The sequence below is a fragment of the Lissotriton vulgaris genome, chromosome 6, assembly GCF_964263255.1.
Source record: "Lissotriton vulgaris chromosome 6, aLisVul1.2, whole genome shotgun sequence".
In the NCBI taxonomy this organism is placed as follows: domain Eukaryota; kingdom Metazoa; phylum Chordata; class Amphibia; order Caudata; family Salamandridae; genus Lissotriton; species Lissotriton vulgaris.
In genome coordinates, this window is record NC_141694.1 from 479,165,532 (window position 1) to 479,189,013 (window position 23,482).

At 40.5% G+C, this 23,482-nt stretch overlaps 1 protein-coding gene across 1 annotated transcript in view; it reads left to right on the top strand.

Annotated features, from left to right (window-relative positions):
- Window positions 1–23,482, top strand: part of LOC147707467 (collagen alpha-1(XIX) chain-like) — a 1,668,057-nt gene that overhangs the window by 414,664 nt on the left and 1,229,911 nt on the right. The window contains exon 7 of the mRNA XM_086925649.1: window positions 4,246–4,326. Coding sequence (XP_086781775.1) covers window positions 4,246–4,326 — 81 coding nt within the window. The remainder of the gene's footprint in view (window positions 1–4,245; window positions 4,327–23,482) is intronic.

The following is a 23,482-nucleotide window of genomic DNA, read 5'->3' on the forward strand; positions in this document are numbered from 1 at the left end:
TTGTTTGGCAGTCTAAGCCAGAGTGCTCAGCAAATCTTGGAAAACTTACCACCAATTTCCATCTGGACATGTCCGTTGGAATGTGTATCTGTAACCTGTGGTGAGATTATGAACAATTTTCAGACAAACTCAGCATTATGCTGGAGAGACATAACTTTTTTTAATGCAACCAATCCATTGAGGAAGGTGTAGAGGAGTATATATTTTCCCTCAGTATTTTGGCTGCAAAATGCAAATTTGGTCCAAACTTAGACACATATATTAGGGACTAATTTGGATTTAGTTGCTCATTCAGGACAATTCAGGAAAGATTTTGAGTTGCAGAACACTACACTAATGAAGGTTATTAATTTAGCAAAGAGCATAGAGAGGTCTTTAATTTATTTGATGGTACTGAATGATAAAGCCTCCGTCAACAATATGTCTACTTATGTGGATTAGCAAACAGAGTCATTGTGTGAAGTAAACACAAAAGGAAAAGCATTCGAGAATAGTAACACAAGACCTTCAAGTGCATGCTGTCGGTGTGGGTCTAAAAACCACCATAGCAATTTTACAGGGTGCCCTTCTATTGACAAACACTGCTTTTATGCAAGAAAATAAATTATTTTCAAACAGCATGCTGGAGTGGTAAAAACCCTGTAAGAAAAGTAAATGTAGGCGTCGGAGTTAATTCATGTGCGGAGTCTCTTAACAATGTGCTTCTTACTATAGAATGCAATTCAATTTGTACCAATAACAAAGGTCCAACCTGTGAAGCATTCATTGACAATATTCCTTCACAGGTTATGGCTAAGTCAGGGTCTCTCATCACCATTCTGAGAGATACTACGTTTTATGACATGTGGAGCCCACTGAAACCTACTGATGTCAATCCTAAAGCATCACTGGACAAAGAGGTCGAGATGTTAGAATATTCCACATCTAAGGTGGCCTGCTTTGGTAGAGAAACATACACAAATGTTTTTGTAGCCATAAAAAGGAAAGACATCATCGGATGGCATGAATGTGCGAAAATGGATTGGCATGTAGTACTAAGGTCAGACAACCCAAGAGCACTGGGAGAGTCATGTATATATTATGTTTGTAGTCGGAATAAACCCATCAGAGAAATATTGGCTGAGTTTAGTGATCTGTTTCGCGAACAGGTCAGAGTTGTCAAGGGATTTGAACATCGTATAAGAATACAATCCCAAGCACAACCTGTCACACACAAAGCTTGTTCAGTCCTTTTAAGTGTCAGAGAGGAATTGAAACTAACACTGAAGAATCTGTGCTCAAAAGGTATCGTGGAACCTAGTTATTATTCATTGTGGGTTGTTCAGTTCAGAGTAGCTTTAAAAAAGTCAGGAGAATTCAGACTATGCACTGATTTAAGAATTCTCAATACTAATATTCTGGTAGATTGCCAGCCACAAGACAAGATTCATGAGCTGTTGAACAATTGGGTGGGGCTAAGTGATTCTCTATCATAGATTTATAATCAGCCTACCACCAGGTTGCTTTAACTAAGGATTCCCAAGAGTTGACAACTTTTGTTATGTCGTTTGGTACTTAAAAGTACCTTAAATTACCATATGGCCTAGAATCAGCCCCTAGCGTATTCCATAAGCTAATGGAAGTGCAAGCATATGACGGCATTTTAGTCTTTTCTAATAGGAGAAGCATAACCATATACTAAGAAAAGTACTTACAGTCTTGTTACACCGGGAATGACCATCAGGCATGAGAAGTATAAGTTTTCCATTAATGCATTTGAATATCTAGGTCACACTATATCCAAATCCAGGATAAAACCAAATGTTTCCCTGATTAAAGCCTTCAAGGAAGCTAATGCCCCCATCAACAGAGATGCCCTGCACTCCTTCCTAGCTGTAGCAGAATACAACGCACATTTCGTGCTGGGTTATGCTCCTGCAGTCAAGCCATTGAGAACTTTACTAAGAAAGGAGAGGAAGTTCCTGGGGTTCAGAGCGATAAATAAAGTTACAATGCTGATAGAGAAGGCATCAGCTTTGAGCTCCTTTCATGAAGGATGCACTTCCATTATATTAGTAGATGCCAGTCTGCGGAGTTAAGGGGCTGTCCTAAGTCAATATGTAGGAGGTAAAGAACAGACTGTATATTGAAAGTCAGTGCAGCACTATTGAGTGGAAAGCTCTAGTGTGCATGTGGGCAGTGCAGAAATTCAAGATGTATGTATGGGGCTGTAAGTTTGAACAGCTCCCCGATCACAAGCCTTTGGTTCACATTTTCACTGGTGCCACAACCAACTATATTAACCAGGTTAGTTTCGAAAGAATAAATACAATTTCGTGATAAAACATTTGGTTGGCAGCAAAAATGTACGCATTGACTTTTGCGAATGCCAGTAAAGGTACTGATGAAGAGAGTGGAACTGATGAGGACATTGAGGCACAACCTTAAACATGTGTACCAGGCACAAACCAGAGAAGTGTTCAAAAGCCCTGTTCCCAGTGCAGGTGCAAACATTTGCTTTCCTGGGTTGGCAGCAAGTTAGTGCAAGGCAAACTGGATGTTTAAAGTCACAGGTCTGCTTTTAAAGCAGACTGAGTTTCAGGTTTTAGTGACCCCTTGCTGCAATCCCCTGCATTCACTCACTACACCCAACAGGGGGTTCCAATTGCCAGGAGCCTTGGAATTCCCCTTTCCACAGCAAGGAATGACCTACAAACTCAAGCAACAATGGGGTATCCCTGAGTGCACAAAGACCACGACCAGAAAAGCAAAGGTTCTAGGAAGACTATCCTATGGAGAGTGGAGGAGAAATGACTTTAGTAAACGAGTTTCTGTTGGCCCAGGCACATACGATACGTGAGGTTGTAAAGTCGAAAAGCCTCTAGATTACTGTGGTGTTCAACCACAAAGAAGATACAGCAGCACTCTGGTGGGGAAGTTTCAGGAACTTTATTATGTCGCAAGGAAGACAGCACACAACGTCCATCTGAAAGCATCCCAGATATCACAAAACACACAAGATGATGGACGGAATGTTGCACAATAGCAAAACATTCACCACCAGTCACAGATCTGGGTTTAATCCATCGTTATTTTGCTCACCAAGCCACCCCAGTTCAGACATGGCCATATGCAAATCAGTCTTGACCCTGTGCCTCATGGGAACATTCTAGTCCGAACTGCCAAGCCATGTCTTCCCTGGACCGGAATCAAGCATCCTCGGACCGGTTTCTGGCTATCAGCTGTCTTCAGCAAGGATAACTTGACTCCAGTGGCTTAGTAAGCACGGGACCCACGTCTGGGCATACACTTCCCACTTAGAGTGAACAGCAAAACACACAAGATGATGGACGGAATGTTGCACAGATATCACCATAATGAACATGTCTGGAACCCTAGGAAAGGAGCGTCCAGCAACCATACAACATTGCAAATCCAGCCCACAACAATTACATGGAGTAGTGTTCTCGCTAAAACGTGTTTCTGCTCTATTGCCTTTTTCACTAAGTATGATAGACATGATTATTAGATGGGATAATATACCTCCAACTGCACATTATAAAGGCAAGCCACTTAAGAGGACTATGACCGTACAAATACGCAGCTTATGGTCTTATGCCTCTGTCGAATCACAGACCTTCTCAGTGACTTGCTATATCCTTACAATGTGCATCATTAGAATACATTATTCCATTATCCCATATAATGAATTCTCTTTTATGACAACACTTTAAAAAAATGTATCAATAGGTTAAAAGCCTAACATAAGAAGACCATCTTTTTCTCCCTTTCAGTGAAAACAACTGACTCAAACTTACTCTTGACTTTTTTGTCGGGTTTGCTCAACCAGGACTACATCACGGGCACACACTCAATCTGTTGAAGATGTATGCGGCTTCCATTTCTTCACCCATCTGGAAATGATCCATGATAAATTGCCTCCCGCAAATAAGAAGTCTATTTCAGGAACTGGTGCTTGGATTCCGTTGATCATTTAACGGAGTATTTATAGCGAAGAAAGGTAGTAGTAACTAAGGTTTCAGTAATTAATTCAAGTTGTTTGACATCCTCATAGTAACAAGCTTTGAGATATTTTCGACCTTTTTGTCCCTTTAGTTTTTAAATAACTTGTTGTGACACGAATGTTATATTATCTTGTCTGTGTGTGTGTGCTCTTTAGAGCACGCCTCACGTTTAAGGACAGGTATGACATACTTCACAATTTAAACTTTGCTTTTTAATTGTTTTTCCCTTTTTGTTTAATAGATTGAACTTGGAAGGATGACAGTGTACTGTAACCCGAAACTTGCTGCTCAAGAAACCTGTTGCGAGCTCGCTGATGGACTGGTAAGTGGTTCTCTCATGTGCAAACTATATGTTTTAGTACAGACAGAAAAATATTGTATCAGATTTGCCTTGGAAATCTGTTAAGTTTCCCTGAACACATACCTCTTGCGCCAATCTTTCTATGCACTATTTCTCCAAATAAGCGTGCAAACCAATTTTTAGAATACAGAACATTTTAAAAATGATTAAGGTGTTTGTTTCCAAGAGGCACATAAACAATGAAATCATGTTGATCAGGTGTTCATGTCAAATCTCTTTCAATCTAGCTCAGTGTTTTTAAAGTGCCCCATTCCTAGTTACATCATAGAGCAAAGCTGGCCTTCGGTTCTACTTACATATATTCACAAACCCTAAACTCTACTGCAAGCCATATGATATAACTGTGTAAATGGAGGACGTGTGTTTATGGCAATCCAGAAGTCAGAGCCCCAATTCCAAAGCTGGTACCATCACTTACCAACACTAGGGGCTCCATTACGATGTCGGGCGTTTCGCCACCGCCATGGTGGCAGTGGTGATCCGCCCGACAGATATGCCTGCCCGCCACCCTTTTCCCCCCGCCACATTACAATGGCGGGGGGACCGCAATGGAGGGAAACACCGCCCGCCACTTTTCCGCCCCGGTCGCATTGCGGCCGGAAAATGATTAATATAGTGGCGGTGTCTATGAGACACCCCCAGCCATAATACAATGGCAAGAGTGCAATGCCTTTCTGCGGCGGCAATGCCGCCACGGAAAGGCTGGCGGTGTTCACTCTGGGGGCCCCCTGTGGGCCCCCGGAGTGAAGGCCAAAGGGGGGTGGCACACGGGGGGGTACCTGTGGCCCCCCCTGCATTTGCATAATCAAAGCCGCTTTGATTATGTAAATGATGCAAAGCATTTTTAGTATTGTGGCGGGCGGAGCACAGAGCTCCGCCTGCCACAATACTATAGATACAGGATGTGCCCGCCACTGTGGCGGGCACATCCTAATGGTGCGTGCGGGACGCCCGCCCTTAGGGCGGGCGGTCCCGATTTCCTATATGGGGCCCTAGGAGTCTACAGTGGCAAACAACGATTCGTACAGATGCCTTTGTAATAAACCTGGTAGTAGAATACATTGTATTACAGACCTATGGTTTGCACACATGTACCCATCCCGCCCCCCCCCACCCAAGGACCCAGAGGGAAAGGAACACCAGCCAAGAAGTGCATCATGGCAATAGTGGAACATCTCTGAGAAATTGAAGCTTTGTGATCCTGAGCCAAATTCGACCAGATGCGCCCCTTTACCACTCTGATCATGACCTTTCCTGCACTCTTACAGCAGCCATGTGGTCATCTATGCATTCTTGACCTCCAATTTTTGAGACGAAAAAAGGGAGGGAGGATACTTCATGATCTACGTGGAATAATTCTCATATATGGCGAACATTTACTAATGAAATAAATTATAAGAAACCAGAAGTGTCACAGAGTTGCTCAGTGCTCCAGGAATCATGCAGTGTGGACAATAATAACCTATAAGGGTGTAACAAAATAATCAAGAATCAAGCAATAGACAATGGATGAATGATTAAATCCCAACAAGTCCAATTGTTGCATCGTCAACAACGTTTTGATGTCTTATTATTGTTGGATCATAATCAGGACCGAGAATATTCGAGCCAAAGCAGTGATTTGTGAATAGGAAAATTAGGAAAATTGAAACGATCTGGCAAAGGAAAGAACCATGTCACCAAGTAACGGATGAATACATTACTTACTGATAAATAAAAAGGGTCAATTACTTTATTGGAATAGAATGAAGTACAACACCGAGCGAAATTAGGAGAAAGAAATACTCAAAGAGAAAAAAAAAATCTGGCAAATGGCCCATCCATAACAAGATGCTGAGTAAGGAAAAAAGAATCAGAATAGCCTGAAACAAAATTCCAGGAAGAACACTGTGAGTGCAAAAAGTTTATGTAATTGTTACCTTAATTGCAAGAAACGATTAAAAAAACAACCTCATGGCAACAGGAATGCTGAATATGCGAAATCCAGGAGAATCACTACAAGAAGTAGCCAACCACAATCTAATCTATATGCGAGGTCAAAAGTGACCATTATACCATTATATTGATAATCTGTTTCTGTACAGGTATACATTCTTTGTCCACTGCTTGCTTGATTGTTATGTTTCATACACTTGCATGTAATGTTTGTCGCTTTGTGATCATCCGAAATATGCTGTTCAAGGCTGACACATTTCTCACTTCTGGTTTCTTACTAGTCATTTCATTATTAAATGTTGGCCGTATAAAAATTGATCGCCATTGCAAACAAAGGATCTTGACTATTTGACATTGATTGGATTTTTTAATTTACACTATTTTACCTGGAACGATTGTTTCTCATACTGCAGCTTGCCCTGGGATCCGAGTGGCTTTCAACGGGCAGGTTGTGTTTCCCACAAAAGGCTTCACGGAATCTAGACAGGAGGAATGTAAATGAATGGACAGAAATGTTGTCTGCAAATCAAGATCCCAACTTTACTTTCTCTGGCAGATGTAGCAGAAACTACAATTACTGCTTTCATCAAAAGATTAAAAAACAATGGCCCTGCAGAGCTCCGATGGTGAAAGTAGATGCCATGGAAGAGACATTTCAGTTCATTCAGACTTCTTTAGCAAGCTTGGTAACTGAGTGGGGGTGTCTCCACCCCAGTGGTTGAGGTCCACCCACCATATTATGCGATACCTGCTTGCCTGGCTGGTACAGCACTGCATTACCCCCAGGTCCCTCCTGTCCTCGTCCCATTCCTTACCACCAAACCAAAAACAGTAGGAAGGCATCGCAAAGCGAATCGTAGCACAGCTTCATATACACAAACTTGATGAGTCACATTACACAAGGATGTCCATATCAACTCCTGGAATCACAGGGTATGGAGCGAATGCCAGGCCAAAACCTGCCGCCACAGGCTCGAAAGTCGCCAGCACCAGCCATATTCCACAACCTTGCTTACAGAGAAGAAAAGTGGCCAGAGGAGACGCAGACGAGGGCAAAAGAAGGGAAGCAGCCCAGTGGCAGAGCGCCAGCTCTGCAAGTATGGGGCAAGGGCACAAACCCCGGCAACTCCAGGAGCCACTGCCGCCCACCCGGGCATCGCCCAGATGACCAGTCAGCCAAAAAAAAACTAAATAGGAAGGAGACAAAAGCGGACCGCTATGCGGTACTTACCAAGGGGGCAGGAAGGGCGCACCACAAGCCCACTGCCCCCTGATAGCCAGCCAGGGGGCACACTAGGCAGGGGTCTCCAGGAGCAGCAACGAGCATGTGTGTGAAGAAGCTGTAAACCAGCCGCAGGCAACAGGTCACCCCCTGCACCTCTTGCACGGGGGTCCGGGCACTATCACCAGGAGTCACAGCCCCCAGCCAGGCAGCACCCAAAAGGAGAGTCAGCCAACAGATCCCCAAACAGCAAGGAAAAAAAGGGACCACTATGCGGTACTCACCAACGATGCAGGAAGGGCGCACCACAAGCCCCCTGCCCCCAACAGCCAGCCCAGGCGCGCACCGGGAATCCAGCGCCGGGCGGAGAAGCCTGCCGAATTGGCCTCAGAGGACACAGCATGGTCCGCTCCTGCACCGACCCAACCAAACAGCGGGGCCGTAGGACGAAGAGAAGGCCCACAGGACATCAAACGCCAGGTTGGAGGCCCAGGAGCAGTGCCCAGCAGAGCCCCAGGACCCCCCAAACAGCAGCAGCAGCGCGTCCCCCAGACCGGCCAAGCCACAGGGAGATGCGCACTGTAACCTGGAAGAGACCGGGAAGGACGGCGCCCCAGCCGCAAAGGGCCGGGCAGCAACAACGCTGCTCCAGGCAAGCCCAGCAGGCCAGGAGAACGCGGAAGAGGTCGGCGAGGACAGCTCAGCAACCCAGATGAGACGTCCATTGAAGAAACCATCAGGTAAATCCAACACGATCCAAATCTGTCGGAAGACAGAAAGAAAGAACAGGCTGCATGCTGGGCTGGTACTGCTTATTTACTCCCAGTGGGAGGGAGTGGGTAGAGTTTCCCAGCATTCTCCTTTTCTGTTTTTTCTGTCGTTGAGATGGTCATCTCCAATTCGTAAGGAATGGGACAATGACAACGGGACCAGGAGTAATGAAGACTACCGGTAAGTAATAGGACATTTTGTGAATACATAATTGTAATTGTAAATTGTATTTATATAGCGCATACTACTCCTGACCTGACAAGGCATTGAAGTCCTTTCTGGCTAGTTGCACGTTATTCTACAACCCAAGGTTAGAGATGAATAAGTAATAGGGTTCCTTTTCCTAGTATGATTAGTTGTGTTAAGGTTGTTAAGTTTGTTAAGTTTGTGCTCTTGATATCTCATGCATTCACTATTGTGTTTTGAATAGGAATAGATTAATTGAAGTTGATTAATAAAGGGAAGGTGTCAAAACTATGTATTCCTGCTCTTTCGAGAAACTTAATCTTAAAGGGGCGGAATGTGGCTACTTTAATATTTCTATTAATGCACATTTTACTTTTTCAGGGTTACTTATTTATAGGCCCCCTGGCCCCATGGGTGGCTTTAATACGTCCCTTTTGGAGATTGTGGAAGCCTGCGCTATGAGATCTGCCAATTTTAACATAGTGGGTGACCTCAACCTCCATTTTGAGTTGGAAAATGAACCAATGATCCGCACCCTGCTGGCGGACCTGGCGGCCTTTCAGCTTACTCAACTAGTGATAGGCCCCACGCACGTTGGTGGCCATACGCTAGACCCTATTTTTACTAATATTGACTCGCCCCACTGCCCTGCTCCAATGCCTATTGCCTGGTCGGACCACCTAATGGTTACACTATCTCTCTCCATATCTACCTCCAATAACCATAAACCCCAGACAGTCATACGCAAGAGACCATGGCGCAAACTTCGCCTCTCAGAATTTCACTCCCTTCTAGAAAGTGATTCTTTTAACGCCTTTTCTGATGCTAATTCGGGATATGACTCGTTTTGTTCCTGGCTTACCCAGGCCCTTGACAAGCTCATTCCAGAAACTTTGTGTACAAAACGAACTCAGGACGCCAATCCCTGGTATGACGCTAATTTGGCAGGCCTTAAAAAGACCTGTAAACGTCATGAACGTAATTGGAGGAAAGCATACTGCCCTGAAAAAAAAGCTGAATATCTCATACAGCTTAAAATCTATCACAAAGCTATCTGTAGAACTCGAGCAGCATACTATGCCACTGAGATAAAAACTAACCCCAATCCTGCTAAAGTGATTTTTAGAATTTTAAAAGAACTTAGTACAAAGAAATCCTCTGGCAACACAATTACCTCAGCAGTCCAATGTGAGAAAATTGCCTCCTTCTTTGTGGAAAAAATCCAGACCATTTATTCAGCCTTTAATCCTTCGGGACTCCCTTGACCGTGGTCAAACAGCGGCACTCATCCTATTAGACCTGAGTGCCGCGTTTGACACTGTGTCCCATCAGATCCTGCTTCGCCGGCTTGAAGAAGCTGGGGTTACTGATATGGCCCTTGCCTGGTTTCGTTCCTTTTTAACCGGCAGGTCTTTTCGAGTGTCAACTCCACCTTTCCTTTCAAAGGCGCACTCTATTGGACAGGGGGTTCCACAGGGCTCTGCCCTGAGCCCCACCCTGTTCAATCTTTATGTTCAGCCGCTGGCCGCTGTCGCCAAAGCGTGGGGCCTTAACATCGTGTCCTACGCTGACGATACGCAGCTAGCCGTTGCCTTATCGGATGGAAACGAAAGGGACCCTCTCAAATTCAGCTCTGGCCTGGCGGCTGTAGCAGAATGGCTCACGGCCAACTGTCTACAGCTCAATGCCTCTAAGACGGAGGTACTACTGGTGGGGAAAAATCCAGAACGATGGGGAGATCATTGGTGGCCCTCCAACTTGGGAGTGACTCCTAAACCGAAACTTGAAGTTAAAAACCTGGGAGTCTGGATAGACCCTTCCCTTAGTTTTATTACCCAAACTAAAAAGGTGGCCGCCGTATGTTTCGGTATTCTACGGAGCTTAAGAACCATTCTGAAATTTTTTGACTCTGATACCAGACAACTTATCTTTCAGTCAATGATATTGTCTAGATTGGACTATGCGTCCTCTTTGCTCCTTGGGACTAATAAAGCAGAAACGGCTCGCCTCCAACGCGTCCAGAACGCAGCTGCAAGAGCTGTAGTAGGCCTGCCCCGCTTTAGTTCTACCTCCAACACTATTCGTAAGCTACACTGGCTCCCAGTAGCCCAACGAATACAATTTAAAGCGCTATGCATCTCCTTTAAAATCTTAAAACATCCTAATCCTAGAATGATAAAACCCCTCCTAAGGATGTATGTGCCTACGTGAGCCCTTCGCTCAGCCAACCAGAATCTGGTTGAAATCCCCCGTTTCAATCGTGCTAGAGCTGGGGGACGCTCTTTCCGTTATCTGGCAGCCAAGCTTTGGAATGCCCTCCCTTCCAACTTGCGAGAAATTAATGATCTGTACCAATTTAGGAAGGCCATCAAAACTTTTCTGTTTCCTTAAAAATTCCGATTTTCTGTGTCTGTTGTGTTTTGTTTAGGATCAGCGCCGGGACGCCCCTTTGCTGGAGCAGCTGCGCGCTCTATAAAACCCATAACATAACATAACATTGTTATTGGTGGAAATATGTTGCAGTTAGTCCGATAAATTGTATCGAAAAGAGAGCAAGAGGTAAGAGTCTGGATGGCATGGCTGGAAGTTCACAGTAGACAAAAAGGTTTGGGATAAGTCGGAGAGTGGAAAGAAATAATAATATTTATGTATTTTTTTTAACAGCAGCATAAACCCATGTACATACCCTCAGATATATATAAAATCTCATCTACATAGCCGAGCAGAAGTATTTTGTCATGTTAGAATATAATTGATTGTTTCTTAATATCTAAATATATTGTTATACCCTTATAGAAAGCATGAGACAAATATACATAGATAGGGGGACCTACCCTTATTGACATAATCTGACTTGTATGTATTATCATATAGAGATGCATAAAAGCCATATTCAGTGACTCAGATACATAATTCAAAGTATACACTTACATTTATTGTTGTATACATAATTTTGTTTATTTTTAATGTGCGTGTAAATCTACTTTCCATAAACAATTACAACATCGCAGTCACGTCATCCAGGCTTGTAATAATAGATAGTTTGTAAGTCTGAAGTTGACCGATATTGTTAGCTACATCTTAAAAATGAATAATCATGTTAGATTTTAAAAAGTTAAAAGTGACTACAGGTAGGCTCAGTACCATAGAATATCATGAACTAATTATTGCCTGACAAAATATTGTTTTCTAAATATTGTTTACTAAAATAATGTTCTTTTGGAGTTGAGTTAATATTAGAAAATCTACATCCAAGGGGAAACTATTAAATAAAAGACTTTTAGGAGATATTTATGTCAGACAGTGTTTTTGTCAACAATAATGTTACATACAACGATTCAATCTATGTAATTCCTAAGATCCACAAACATTCAATTACCCCCCCTGACATCGGGCTTTGACAGCGAGGGCAGCCTAAAAGAGCACATATCATGTTTCATTAATGTCTTCAAATGGGATCCTGCTACAACATTTCATAGTAAAGGTACACTGACCAGATTGCATTGTATTCCATTGAGGAGAACCATTGTTTGCTTACGTTGTACCGGCCTTCTTTGTAGCAAGTGATTTCAAGCTTTGTCTTAACTGTACGTCATAAGTGATTGCCACTTTGCCTCCTGGATCTTGTCTACATGATCTGTGAGATGGAGGATTTTAATATTACCCCACAATTAATCACAATGAAAAAATGGGTAAATGACATTACATTATTGAGCTTTAGAGAAAGGTAGGTATAAAAATAGTGATGCATTAATTAGTAGCTCCTCTAAAATGAAGGATGAAAATAGGAGCAAACAAATTGAATGTTCGCTAATCGTGTCAGCACCATGAACATTCGTGGAAAATAGCAAATGTTCCAAAAATATTTAAAGTATCTTTGTGGGTCTTTTTACTATGGGTAAGACAGTAGGTTACAACTGCTTATAACACTCGAGATTTGTTTGATTTTGGACCACTTGCTGTTTGGTTCTCTTCTGTCAGTAAATCTCACTCATCGATTCTCACTTAATGTATGGTTTTGTAATGGCTGCACATGCGCCTGAACACAAATGTATATACACATATGTGTAGGCTGAGCAAGTAGGACTACTATCTAATGTAGCCTGATATTAGCGCACAGGTAGCCTGTTATAGATGGGACTTTGAATAATCTGGTCATGGATTGTCCACGCCTTTAACATCATGACTCAAGAGGGTAGTGGTTGGATTCAGACGAGCATCTCAGACCTCCACAAGAGATATAAACCAAGGACACAGTGTAAGCAATCCTGGAACTGCACACATAGGAATGAGATGGGACAGGAAGGAGACAAGATGCACGAGCTGTAAGATGGAATTCAGTGGGACAGAGAGTCTCACTGGCAATGTCTCGGCTCAATGGAAAGGATCACATCAATAGTAAAATCATGGTAAATGTAGCACCCAGCAAAGGTAGGAACTGTGATAAAACAGATATATACATTACGTATATATGAACCCCCTATAATGAGGTATGCATACTCTCGTAAAGTTCAGAAGTCCTACTTGCTATTCCAGTATATCAGCATGGATAAGCATTAGCGCATCCAGGAAATACAGATTCAAGGGAGAAGTGGATACAGCCTGCTGGCGAGAAAACCTAAGTTAGAACATAACCCGAACAGAGGAGTAGGACAGAACCCTAACACAAGGGAAACTGTGAAGGGAAAAAAAAAACTTGGAGAACACTAAAGGCATAGTGCTCACTATATGAACCATGAAGCTTACAATACGGAGTGGCTTGATGATGTGACTTCCTTCTAACTCTGCTTACATAGCCCTGGAGGGGCATCCCTGACTTTGCTGAGGACCTGAGCTCCACCTGCCAGTTTGGCAGAGGGCTGGTGTCTCCAGTCTGCATTGGAGCCCACTGTAATTTAGCCTGTCCTTCCTCTTTGGAGTAATTTGCATTGTGTACGAGCTTTTTAGGAGATTCTGCTGTTATCATGTAATTGGGAAACGAAAAAGAAATATCCCGACTTATTTAATTATTTTTATTTTGTTTAAGTAGTTTTTATTGAGTTTTTTTTCAAATACATAAGACAAAAGAGAAAATGGAAACTATAAAATAAAAAAGAGGGAAAGCAATAATAAAATATACATAGCATAACTAACATATATATTAGGCAAATAACATATTGATATAATAGTAATATTACATTTGAAGAAAGAAAGGAAATAAAAGAAGGAAAAAAAAGAAAGAAAAAGAAAAGAAAGACAAAGAAAAAGAAGGGGAGGGAAAAACCAAAATTGCTTAGGAAATAGTATAAAGAAAGAAAGACAAGAACTAGTGTATGGGAGAATGAGTAGAGAGATATGTAGTAAAAGGTAGCCAAAGAATATCAGATTTACTTTTTTGAGAAAGAGAAATAGAGGAAACAGTAGCAATCCTGTGTTCATCACAAATAAAATTCCACCAAGTTACTAAAGATATTTTAGAGTTGTCTTTCCAGGATACAAGTATAACTTTAAAGGCTAATGCTGCATTGATTAGTAGCTCCTCTAAAATGAAGGATGAAAATAGGAGCAAACAAATTGAATGTTCGCTGATCGTGTCAGCACCATGAACATTCGTGGAAAATAGCAAATGTTCCAAAAATATTTAAACTATCTTTGTGGGTCTTTTTACTATGGGTAAGACAGTAGGTTACAACTGCTTATAACGCTCGAGATTTGTTTGATTTTGGACCACTTGCTGTTTGGTTCTCTTCAGTCAGTAAATCTCACTCATCGATTCTCACTTAATGTATGGTTTTGTAATGGCTGCACATGCGCCTGAACACAAATGTATATACACATATGTGTAGGCTGAGCAAGTAGGACTACTATCTAATGTAGCCTGATATTAGCGCACAGGTAGCCTGTTATAGATGGGACTTTGAATAACCTGGTCATGGATTGTCCACGCCTTTAACATCATGACTCAAGAGGGTAGTGGTTGGATTCAGACGAGCATCTCAGACCTCCACAAGAGTATAAACCAAGGACACAGTGTAAGCAATCCTGGAACTGCACACATAGGAATGAGATGGGACAGGAAGGAGACAAGATGCACGAGCTGTAAGATGGAATTCAGTGGGACAGAGAGTCTCACTGGCAATGTCTCGGCTCAATGGAAAGGATCACATCAATAGAAAAATCATGGAAAATGTAGCACCCAGCAAAGGTATGAACTGTGATAAAGCAGATATATGCATTACGTATATATGAACCCCCTATAATGAGGTATGCATACTCTCGTAAAGTTCAGAAGTCCTACTTTCTATTCCAGTATATCAGCATGGATAAGCATTAGCGCTTCCAGGAAATACAGATTCAAGGGAGAAGTGGATACAGCCTGCTGGCGAGAAAACCTAAGTTAGAACATAACCCGAACAGAGGAGTAGGACAGAACCCTAACACAAGGGAAACTGTGAAGGGAAAAAAAAACTTGGAGAACACCAAAGGCATAGTGCTCACTATATGAACCATGAAGCTTACAATATGGAGTGGCTTGGTGATGTGACTTCCTTCTAACTCTGCTTACATAGCCCTGGAGGGGCATCCCTGACTTTGCTGAGGACCTGACCTCCACCTGCCAGTTTGGCAGAGGGCTGGTGTCTCCAATCTTCATTGGAGCCCACTGTAATTTAGCCTGTCCTTCCTCTTTGGAGTAATTTGCATTGTGTACGAGCTTTTTAGGAGATTCTGCTGTTATCATGTAATTGGGAAACAAAAAAGAAATATCCCCACTTACTTAATTATTTTTATTTTGTTTAACACCTTGGCTGCTAGAGCAATTTTCCTCCGGTGCTGAATTATTGGAAAGCCCCTTGAGCATGACGAGCTCAGCTCGTCATCAGCACAGCTCCACTGTGCCTCATGACGAGCTGAGCTCGTCATGAGCATCGAAGGGGTTAAGAAGTTTTTATTGAGTTTTTTTTCAAATACATAAGACAAAAGAGAAAATGGAAACAATAAAATAAAAAAGAGGGAAAGCAATAATAAAATATACATAGCATAACTAACATATATATTAGGCAAATAACATATTGATATAATAGTAATATTACATTTGAAGAAAGAAAGGAAACAAAAGAAGGAAAAAAGAAGAAAGAAAAAGAAAAGAAAGAAAAAGAAGGGGAGGGAAAAACCAAAATTGCTTAGGAAATAGTATAAAGAAAGAAAGAAAAGAACTAGAGTATGGGAGAATGAGTAGAGAGATACGTAGTAAAAGGTAGCCAAAGAATATCAGATTTAATTTTTTGAGAAAGAGAACTAGAGGAAACAGTAGCAATCCTGTGTTCATCACAAATAAAATTCCACCAAGTTACTAAAGATATTTTAGAGTTGTCTTTCCAGGATGAAAGTATAACTTTAAAGGCTAATGCACTAAAAAGGTCACATAAGATGGAAACAGGAGATGAATCAGCAACCTCAGATGATAAAGATCCTAGAAAAACATTTTGTAATGATAAAATAACATTGCATTCAATAATTGACATGCAAATATTCCAAAGAGATTTCCAAAAGGATAAAACATTAGAACACCCATAAAGTTGGTGTTTCAACATGCCCATATCATTCGAACAAGACCAACATAGTGGAGAGGAAGACAGTGAAAATGTAGAATTAGAAACAGGAGTAATAATAGCTGTATGATAAATAAAATACAGAGATTGGGTTATACGAGCAGCAGCAGAAGCTTTAAATAACTTAGACCATAATTTATCCCAGGTTGTAATAGGAAGAGAAAGGGACAAATCAGTTTCCCATGCAGTTTCAATATGGTATTTGGGTCTATCAATAACATTCAATAACAATAACTTATATACAAGAGCAGCTTTAGGCCTGTGAGTTGAAAATAAGGGGTATAGAGGAGTGGGAGGGGATAAGGATGGTGTGTGAGTTGGAAGGGGAAAAGTAGGTAGGTGAGATTGTAAGGCATTAAAAATGGCTTTGATTCTTTGTCAGAGTTTCCTTGGAAAAATTGATAATTAAGTTCACTTGCTAAGCGTTAATTGCGCAAAATTTGGGTTCTTTTTGTGCCGCCACCCCTCCTGGTTTGACGTTGGGGCCCGGGGCTCTTTCTAAAAAAGGCACCTCCGATGTGGTTGTCGCCTCTGATGCAATGGCTATTACTTTGTGCACAATAGACGTGTGTTCACTCTATACCTCGATCCCACAAAAAAGGGGCATTAAAGCGATAGAATCTTTTCTCATCAACCACAACATCAATGAAGGCTTAAAAGTATTTTTGTTGGAACTTCTACAATATACTTTGCATCACAGTTATTTTTCATGAGATGATCAATTTTTTCAGCAATTGGCAGGTACATTAATGGGTAATTGCGCAGCTCCCAGCTACGCAAACCTGTTCATGCACCGGTTGGAACTAGATCACATTTTGAGTAACCCCAGATGGCAGAGTAACATCCACAAACTATGGTGGTACATTTACGACATATTTCTAATATGGAAAGGATCGTCAGGAGAGCTTGAAGACATTATGTTGTTCATCAATAACATCGACAATCACATACAGTTCACCGATACAATCAGCATCCAATATTTGGACGTTTTGGTATCTTTGGTTGACAACAAATTCCATACTGACGTCTCTACCAAAAGCACAGACAGGAATAATTCTTTATTGTTTGACAGTTGTCACCCAATGCCCCTGAAACGACACTTACCGCACTCACAGTTTTTGAGGATAAAACGGATATCATCTAATGCTGAAACCTACACTAAGAATGAATTCAAGATGTTGGAAAAGTTTCAGCAGAGAAAGTATCCTGTTGCTGTATTGAGAGAGGCCATAAATAGAACACGCGCAATTGACAGATAAGAATTATTGAAAACATGTGTGCCAGAATCCAAACAAAACAGACCAACCTCTGTGTCTAAATTTTCCACCAGGAGTCAGAAAATTAAAATGATCATATTAAAGAAATGGCAGATGATTGAGAGTGAACCAGATTTCAAAGGAATCTTTTCCAAACCACTTTTTGCCTATCAAAGGGCGAGTAATCTAAAAGACATGCTTGAATCCAAACCAAGGGATGTTAACATGAAGTATACGGGCACAACCCCTTGTTTGAACTGTGGGCATTGCAATAACATTATACGTGGAAACACACTAAACCATCCAACCACAGGCAAACTCATTAAGCTATGCACCAGCGCCACCTGTGACACAAAGAACGTGATCTACCTGCTTAAATGTCCTTGCGGACTCCCATATGTGAGAAAAACTGAAAGGAAAATAAAAATCCGCTTAATGGAACATAAAAGCACTATCAGAAATAAATCAGCAAAAGCACCGGTTGCTGCACACTTCGCCGCCAACAATCACAATGTGAGCCAAATCAGATACATGATTCTGGAGGTTGTTTCTGCAAAACCAGGCATTGATAACAGAAAGAGACTTTTGCAACGTGAAATGCATTGGATTAAGAAATTGTGTTCATTTAACCCGAAAGGGTTACATGACCGGATGGAATACAATTGCTTCTTATGATTCAATTCCACCTTGAGATCGTACTGCATACAGATTTGAAATTTACATATGTTTGTTTATGAGTTGTTGATGTTGGATCACCAGTTTTTACACTTTGTTTTTTTCACACTTTGACATTATACACTGATTCACCCACATTCGTCATACTGTTTCTCTATTTGTTCTGCACACAGATTGTTTATGAGTTGTTGATACTGTATCACTTAGTTTTTACACTTTGTTTTTTACACTTTGTCGTTATACACTGATTCACCCACATCTGTCACACTGTTTTTCGATTGTAGTTTCCGTATACAGCCTTGAAAGCTTCTATACCTGTGCAGCCCTCTTCAAAATGGCCGCGGCCATCACTCAACACTTGGTTTTTTGGATTATTATCTGTCTTACAACACACGAGGAAAAACCGACTTGTTTTCTTCTGTTTGGTTCTAGTTATTGGAATATGTTTCCACTTGATGTGTGATATCTATCTTGGAACTTGATAGACACAGTAACACCCGGGATTCGTCCCTTTCGGTTAGCCATTTTCTCTTTCTATATATGAGATAGCCACACGCATGCGTGGCGTTCCTACCCCGTTTTCAAATACTGACTATGACGGATTTGAGAGTACCGAACAATTTCTACCGGTAAGATACTCACTAAGATTCTGCTTTGGAGGCCGTTTTCATTGGGGGAATCGTTATAGTCGGACTTTGGGTCACTCGAGTAAACTTTGACTGCCCACATATATATCACACGTCTGTTTTTTCGTGCACCATGCAATGGGACTGTTTTTTAAGAGATGCACACTGATTTTAAGATTTAAGGATTTTTGTTTTTTAGCTCCAAACACTCTTTTCTCACTTCTCATTTCTTCACGAATGCGTGTTTATATAGGATCGGCTCTCACACACAGTGTGATTCCACTTAGAAATTTACTTCGAGCATTATTTCAGTTCGAGCAGTATTTTCACGTTGTTTAACTTCCAATGAGCTTGTGTTATGCTCGGTTTATCCACATTCACCAGCCTACACTTGTGTTTAGTACACAATATTCACCAGGTGTTCATGAGAGGATTTTACCATTATGTGTGTCTACTTCCGTATCATTTATACTCTTCTCAATGATGTTTATGTTTATAGATTCATCATATATCCCCTGATGAAGTGTACCAGCATGAAATGCATTGGGAGTAGAAAGGAATTGGCATTAAAATAAAATGAGATGAAAAGTTTTGGATTGTATACACAACGACAGGAATGTTAATATTGGAAGTCTGACTGTGATGTAACAGTTAAAATAATTGAAGTTCATAACGATAAGGATTAAAAATAATTGAAATCACTTTGGATTATATCGATTCATTAAGAAAACGTAGGATAAATATATTGAAGACTTTTTGTCTCACAAAGGAGTGCGACGGGCCACATTGTCACATTTTGCCAATGTCATTCACTTTACTATTTGAGCACAACTTCCCAAGGTCAGAGGAAGCCACCCGGCAGCACCCAAATTTAGTTTACATCTGAAGGATATATTTAGTTAAGTGCCACACACACCCATTGGACTTTGTATTATATTATTTGAGATAGGAATCAGGTAAATGATACTGAACTTGTAAAGCATGGAAGAAATAATAGAATTATGTTGTAGTAACTGGTGTACAAAAATAATACCCTTCTCCTTCCAATCTTTGTAGTAGAATGATTTACCTTTATATTTGAGAAATGTATTTTACCATATAGTGGAGGACAAAAAACATTAAAAAGGAGTAAAATCCTTAGAAAATGTGTTGTATAATAAAGTTTGGGAGTATTTTAAGATAGGGTTAATAGATAAAAAGGTGCAATTTGACATAAAAATTACATGCTGAAAAGAAAAGTCTTTTAATAAGGAACGTTCAAAAAGGATCCATCTGGGAACAGGAATATCAACAAAATCATAGGGTAGAGCAAAGAACTGTTTAATCAAAAAAGCCGAATGATAGGCTTTGAAGTTTGGGAAGCGCACGCCACCCTCATCCTTGGGACGAACACGTTTATTTAGAGCAATTCGTGGATGTTTGTTGTTCCACAAAAATTTGATACAAGTGGAGTTAATTTGGGAAAAATAAACATTGGGAATCCGAATAGGTAGCATGGACAGTGTATATAAAACATGGGGAACAATCATCATTTTAATGGTATCTAACCTGCCCCACCAGGAAAGGTACAGGGGGGGACCAAGTGAGGAGGAGTGATTTGATTTTAGCGAGCAATGCATGAGATGTGAATTTAATTGTGGCAGCTAGAGATGAAGAAAACCAAATACCAAGGTATTTATTTTTGAAGGACATCAGGCAAAATTAGTATCATTAAACATAAATTGATAGCATGTGGAATGTAAAGGCAAGACTCTGTCTTAGAAAGGTTATGTTTATAACCGGAAATACTGGAGTATAATCGAACTTCATCCATAAAATATGGGATAGAATCAACAGGATTAGACATATAAATTAGTATATCGTCTGCATAAGCAGAAATTTTAGTTTCTACAGAATTATATTTGAAGCCAGTGATCTGTGAGTTAACACGAATACGCTCTAGGAATGGTTCAAGGCATAGGATGAATAGTAAGGGAGAACGAGGACATCCTTGCCTTGTACCTCTGGACAAAGAAAATAAATTGGAAAAATGATTATTAACAAAAATACTGGCTCGAGGACAAGAATGCAGAATCTTAATAAAAGAAATAAAGGAGGGCCCAAAACCAAACTATTGGAAAGTTTGAAACATTAATTGCCAATTGATACAGTCAAATTCCTTTTCAGCGTCAAAGACAGGGCTGCTACGGGAGATTTGTGTTTTCTGCCATATGAAATAATATTGTCAAACATCCGAGCATTATCAGATGCCAATCTATCCTTTACAAACCCAACTTGATCAGTTTTAACCAATAGGGAAATGATAGTTTCAAGTTGGGGAGCAAGAATTTTGGCAATTTTAGCAATCATAATTTATTAACGATATAGGACGATATTTTTACAGTAAGAGTGATCTTTATCAGGTTTAGGGATTATAACGATTAAAGCATCCATGAACGATCCAGACGCTTTGGCATCTGCAATGAAAGAATTAAAAAGAGCCAAAAGTTGGGGACAAAAATGGAAGCAAAGGTGGTATAAAATTCAACAGATAGACCATCAGGTCCTGGGGCTTTTGACTTTTTTAAAGATTTGATAGCATTAGTAGCCTCTTGAAGAGTAATGTCTCTCTCTAATGCATTAAATTCGTCAGGTAGAGATGGTGGAGAAGAGAGACCTGAGAAGAAGGTATTTAAATTTTCATTAGTGGGAAAGGTGTCGTCAGAGTAAAGAGATTTATAGCAGTCATGAAAGACCTCGGCAATTTCCTCATCTGATGAGACGAGTTTTTTAGTGGATTCATTAAGGATAGGACCAATATTTTTACGCTCAGATAAAATTTCCAAATAATTAGCTAACATCTCACCCACTTTATTTTGACCTCCATGATATTTAGATTTGATTTTAAGCAGAATATTACATGCTTCAGTTGTTGCCAATTTGTTAAGATCAGCTTTTGCTTTAATCAAATCATGAAGGGCAGAAGATGAGAGGGAAGTAAAATATGTATGTTCTAGGTCTTTAAGTTTTTGTAATTGATCCTCATATTTTTTCCTTGGGATTTTCTTTTTTTTCGAGACATAAGAAATGGTAAAGGCACGAAAATAAGCTTTAAAGGTGTCCCAATTGGTAGGAACAGAAGTGTCAAATGGGTTATTAAAACTGTAAAACTCGTTAATAATGGAGGTAGCTTCTTTAAGAAAAACAATATGTGATAATAAAACATTATTAAGTTTCCAACTACTAAAATGAGAAGAGGTAAGCAAAAGGTCCAGGACAGCGTGAACGAGAGCATGATCAGATATAAAAATAGAACCAATTTCAGAATTTTGAATAGAAGGAAGCAGGGATTTACTAACCAGAATATAATCAATTCTAGAGCGAGTATGATGCACATTAGAAAAAAAAGTATGTTCAAGCACATCAGGATAACAAGTCTTCCAAACATCTTATAATGAACGAGAGGCAATGGCCGATTGAAAAGCTTTATGTGATTTATCAGAATGAAATTTACATTTGGACAATCTATCGGAAAAGGGATCCAATCATTGGGTAAAATCACCAGCGACAATAATATTGGGACATTCCGCTGAAGAAAGTAAAATTTTAATGTCAGACCAGAGTTTAGGATCTGGTTTAACAGGGCCATAAATATTTAGTAAAACTAAAGTTTTATTTTGCACCACAATCTTTGCCATTATCCATTGTCCATTATCATCATTCTGTGTAGATACAATTTGTACTGATAATGATTTATGAAACAATATAGCAATTCCCCCCTTTTTATTGGATGCAGGAGAAAAAACAACTTGACCCACCCATTGCCTTCTCAATTTAGGAGCCTCTGCTTCAGTACAATGGGTTTCCTGAAGAAAAGAAATCTGAGAATTGAGCTTGGATAAATGAGACAGTACCTTTTGGCCGGATTCCCAAGACCACAGACGTTCCACGTAACAAACTTACACATAATGGAGGGATAGGAGGGTAAAACACGGATGGAGTGGATACACTGCAAGACTACAACTACAAGAGAAAACGCACCACTTAAGAGAGTTACATATGAAAACTACTACAAAATGACCCACAGAACCAACATATATTTGCAATAAGTCAATGACAAATACCATTGTTGAACAAGTAAAGGTAATTGTAGAAAAAACATGTAGTAAAAGTTAGGACGAAAGGTGAGATATGATGGAAAGAAGAGAAGAAGGGAGAAGAAGAGAGGAGAAAGGAAGTAGAAAAAAGAGACAGGTGAATAGATCAAGGCAGAGCAGCCAGCTCTGAAAAGAAAAAAGAAGGAGACACACTAGGAGCATAGCGATGCCAGAGGACACGGACCTCGGTAACAGGTAAAAAGGAAGAGAAGAAGAAGGAAACCTCATGAAGCAAGGGAAAAACAAATAACATAAGATCATGTTTTAGAACATACTAAGCTGGTAAAAGAGAACATTCCTGAACAATAAAGATAGAAAAATCAATTATTAGTGTCCATTCCATTACAAGAAACATTCTGTAGGTACAGTCTAAGTTTTTCCAGATCATCAAAGGAGCGTGAACGACCATTATGCGTAATCTTGCAGAGACATGGATGGAGGATGCCATATTGGATGTTAAGATGACTCAGTTGAGGTCCTAGAGCTACAAATTATTTACGCCGTGCATTAGAGGCATTAGAGATATCCTGAGAGATGAAAATATTATGGCCAGACCATATAAGACGACGTTTAAGTCTTACAGCTTTCAGAACATGCATCAATTTGGTAAATTCAAGGAAAAGCATTATGATACCACATGGTTTGGTAGCATTAGAATTGAGACAACCCAAGTGATGAGCTCTTTATATATTGAGGGCAGTGGCCGACGATTGAAGCCCTA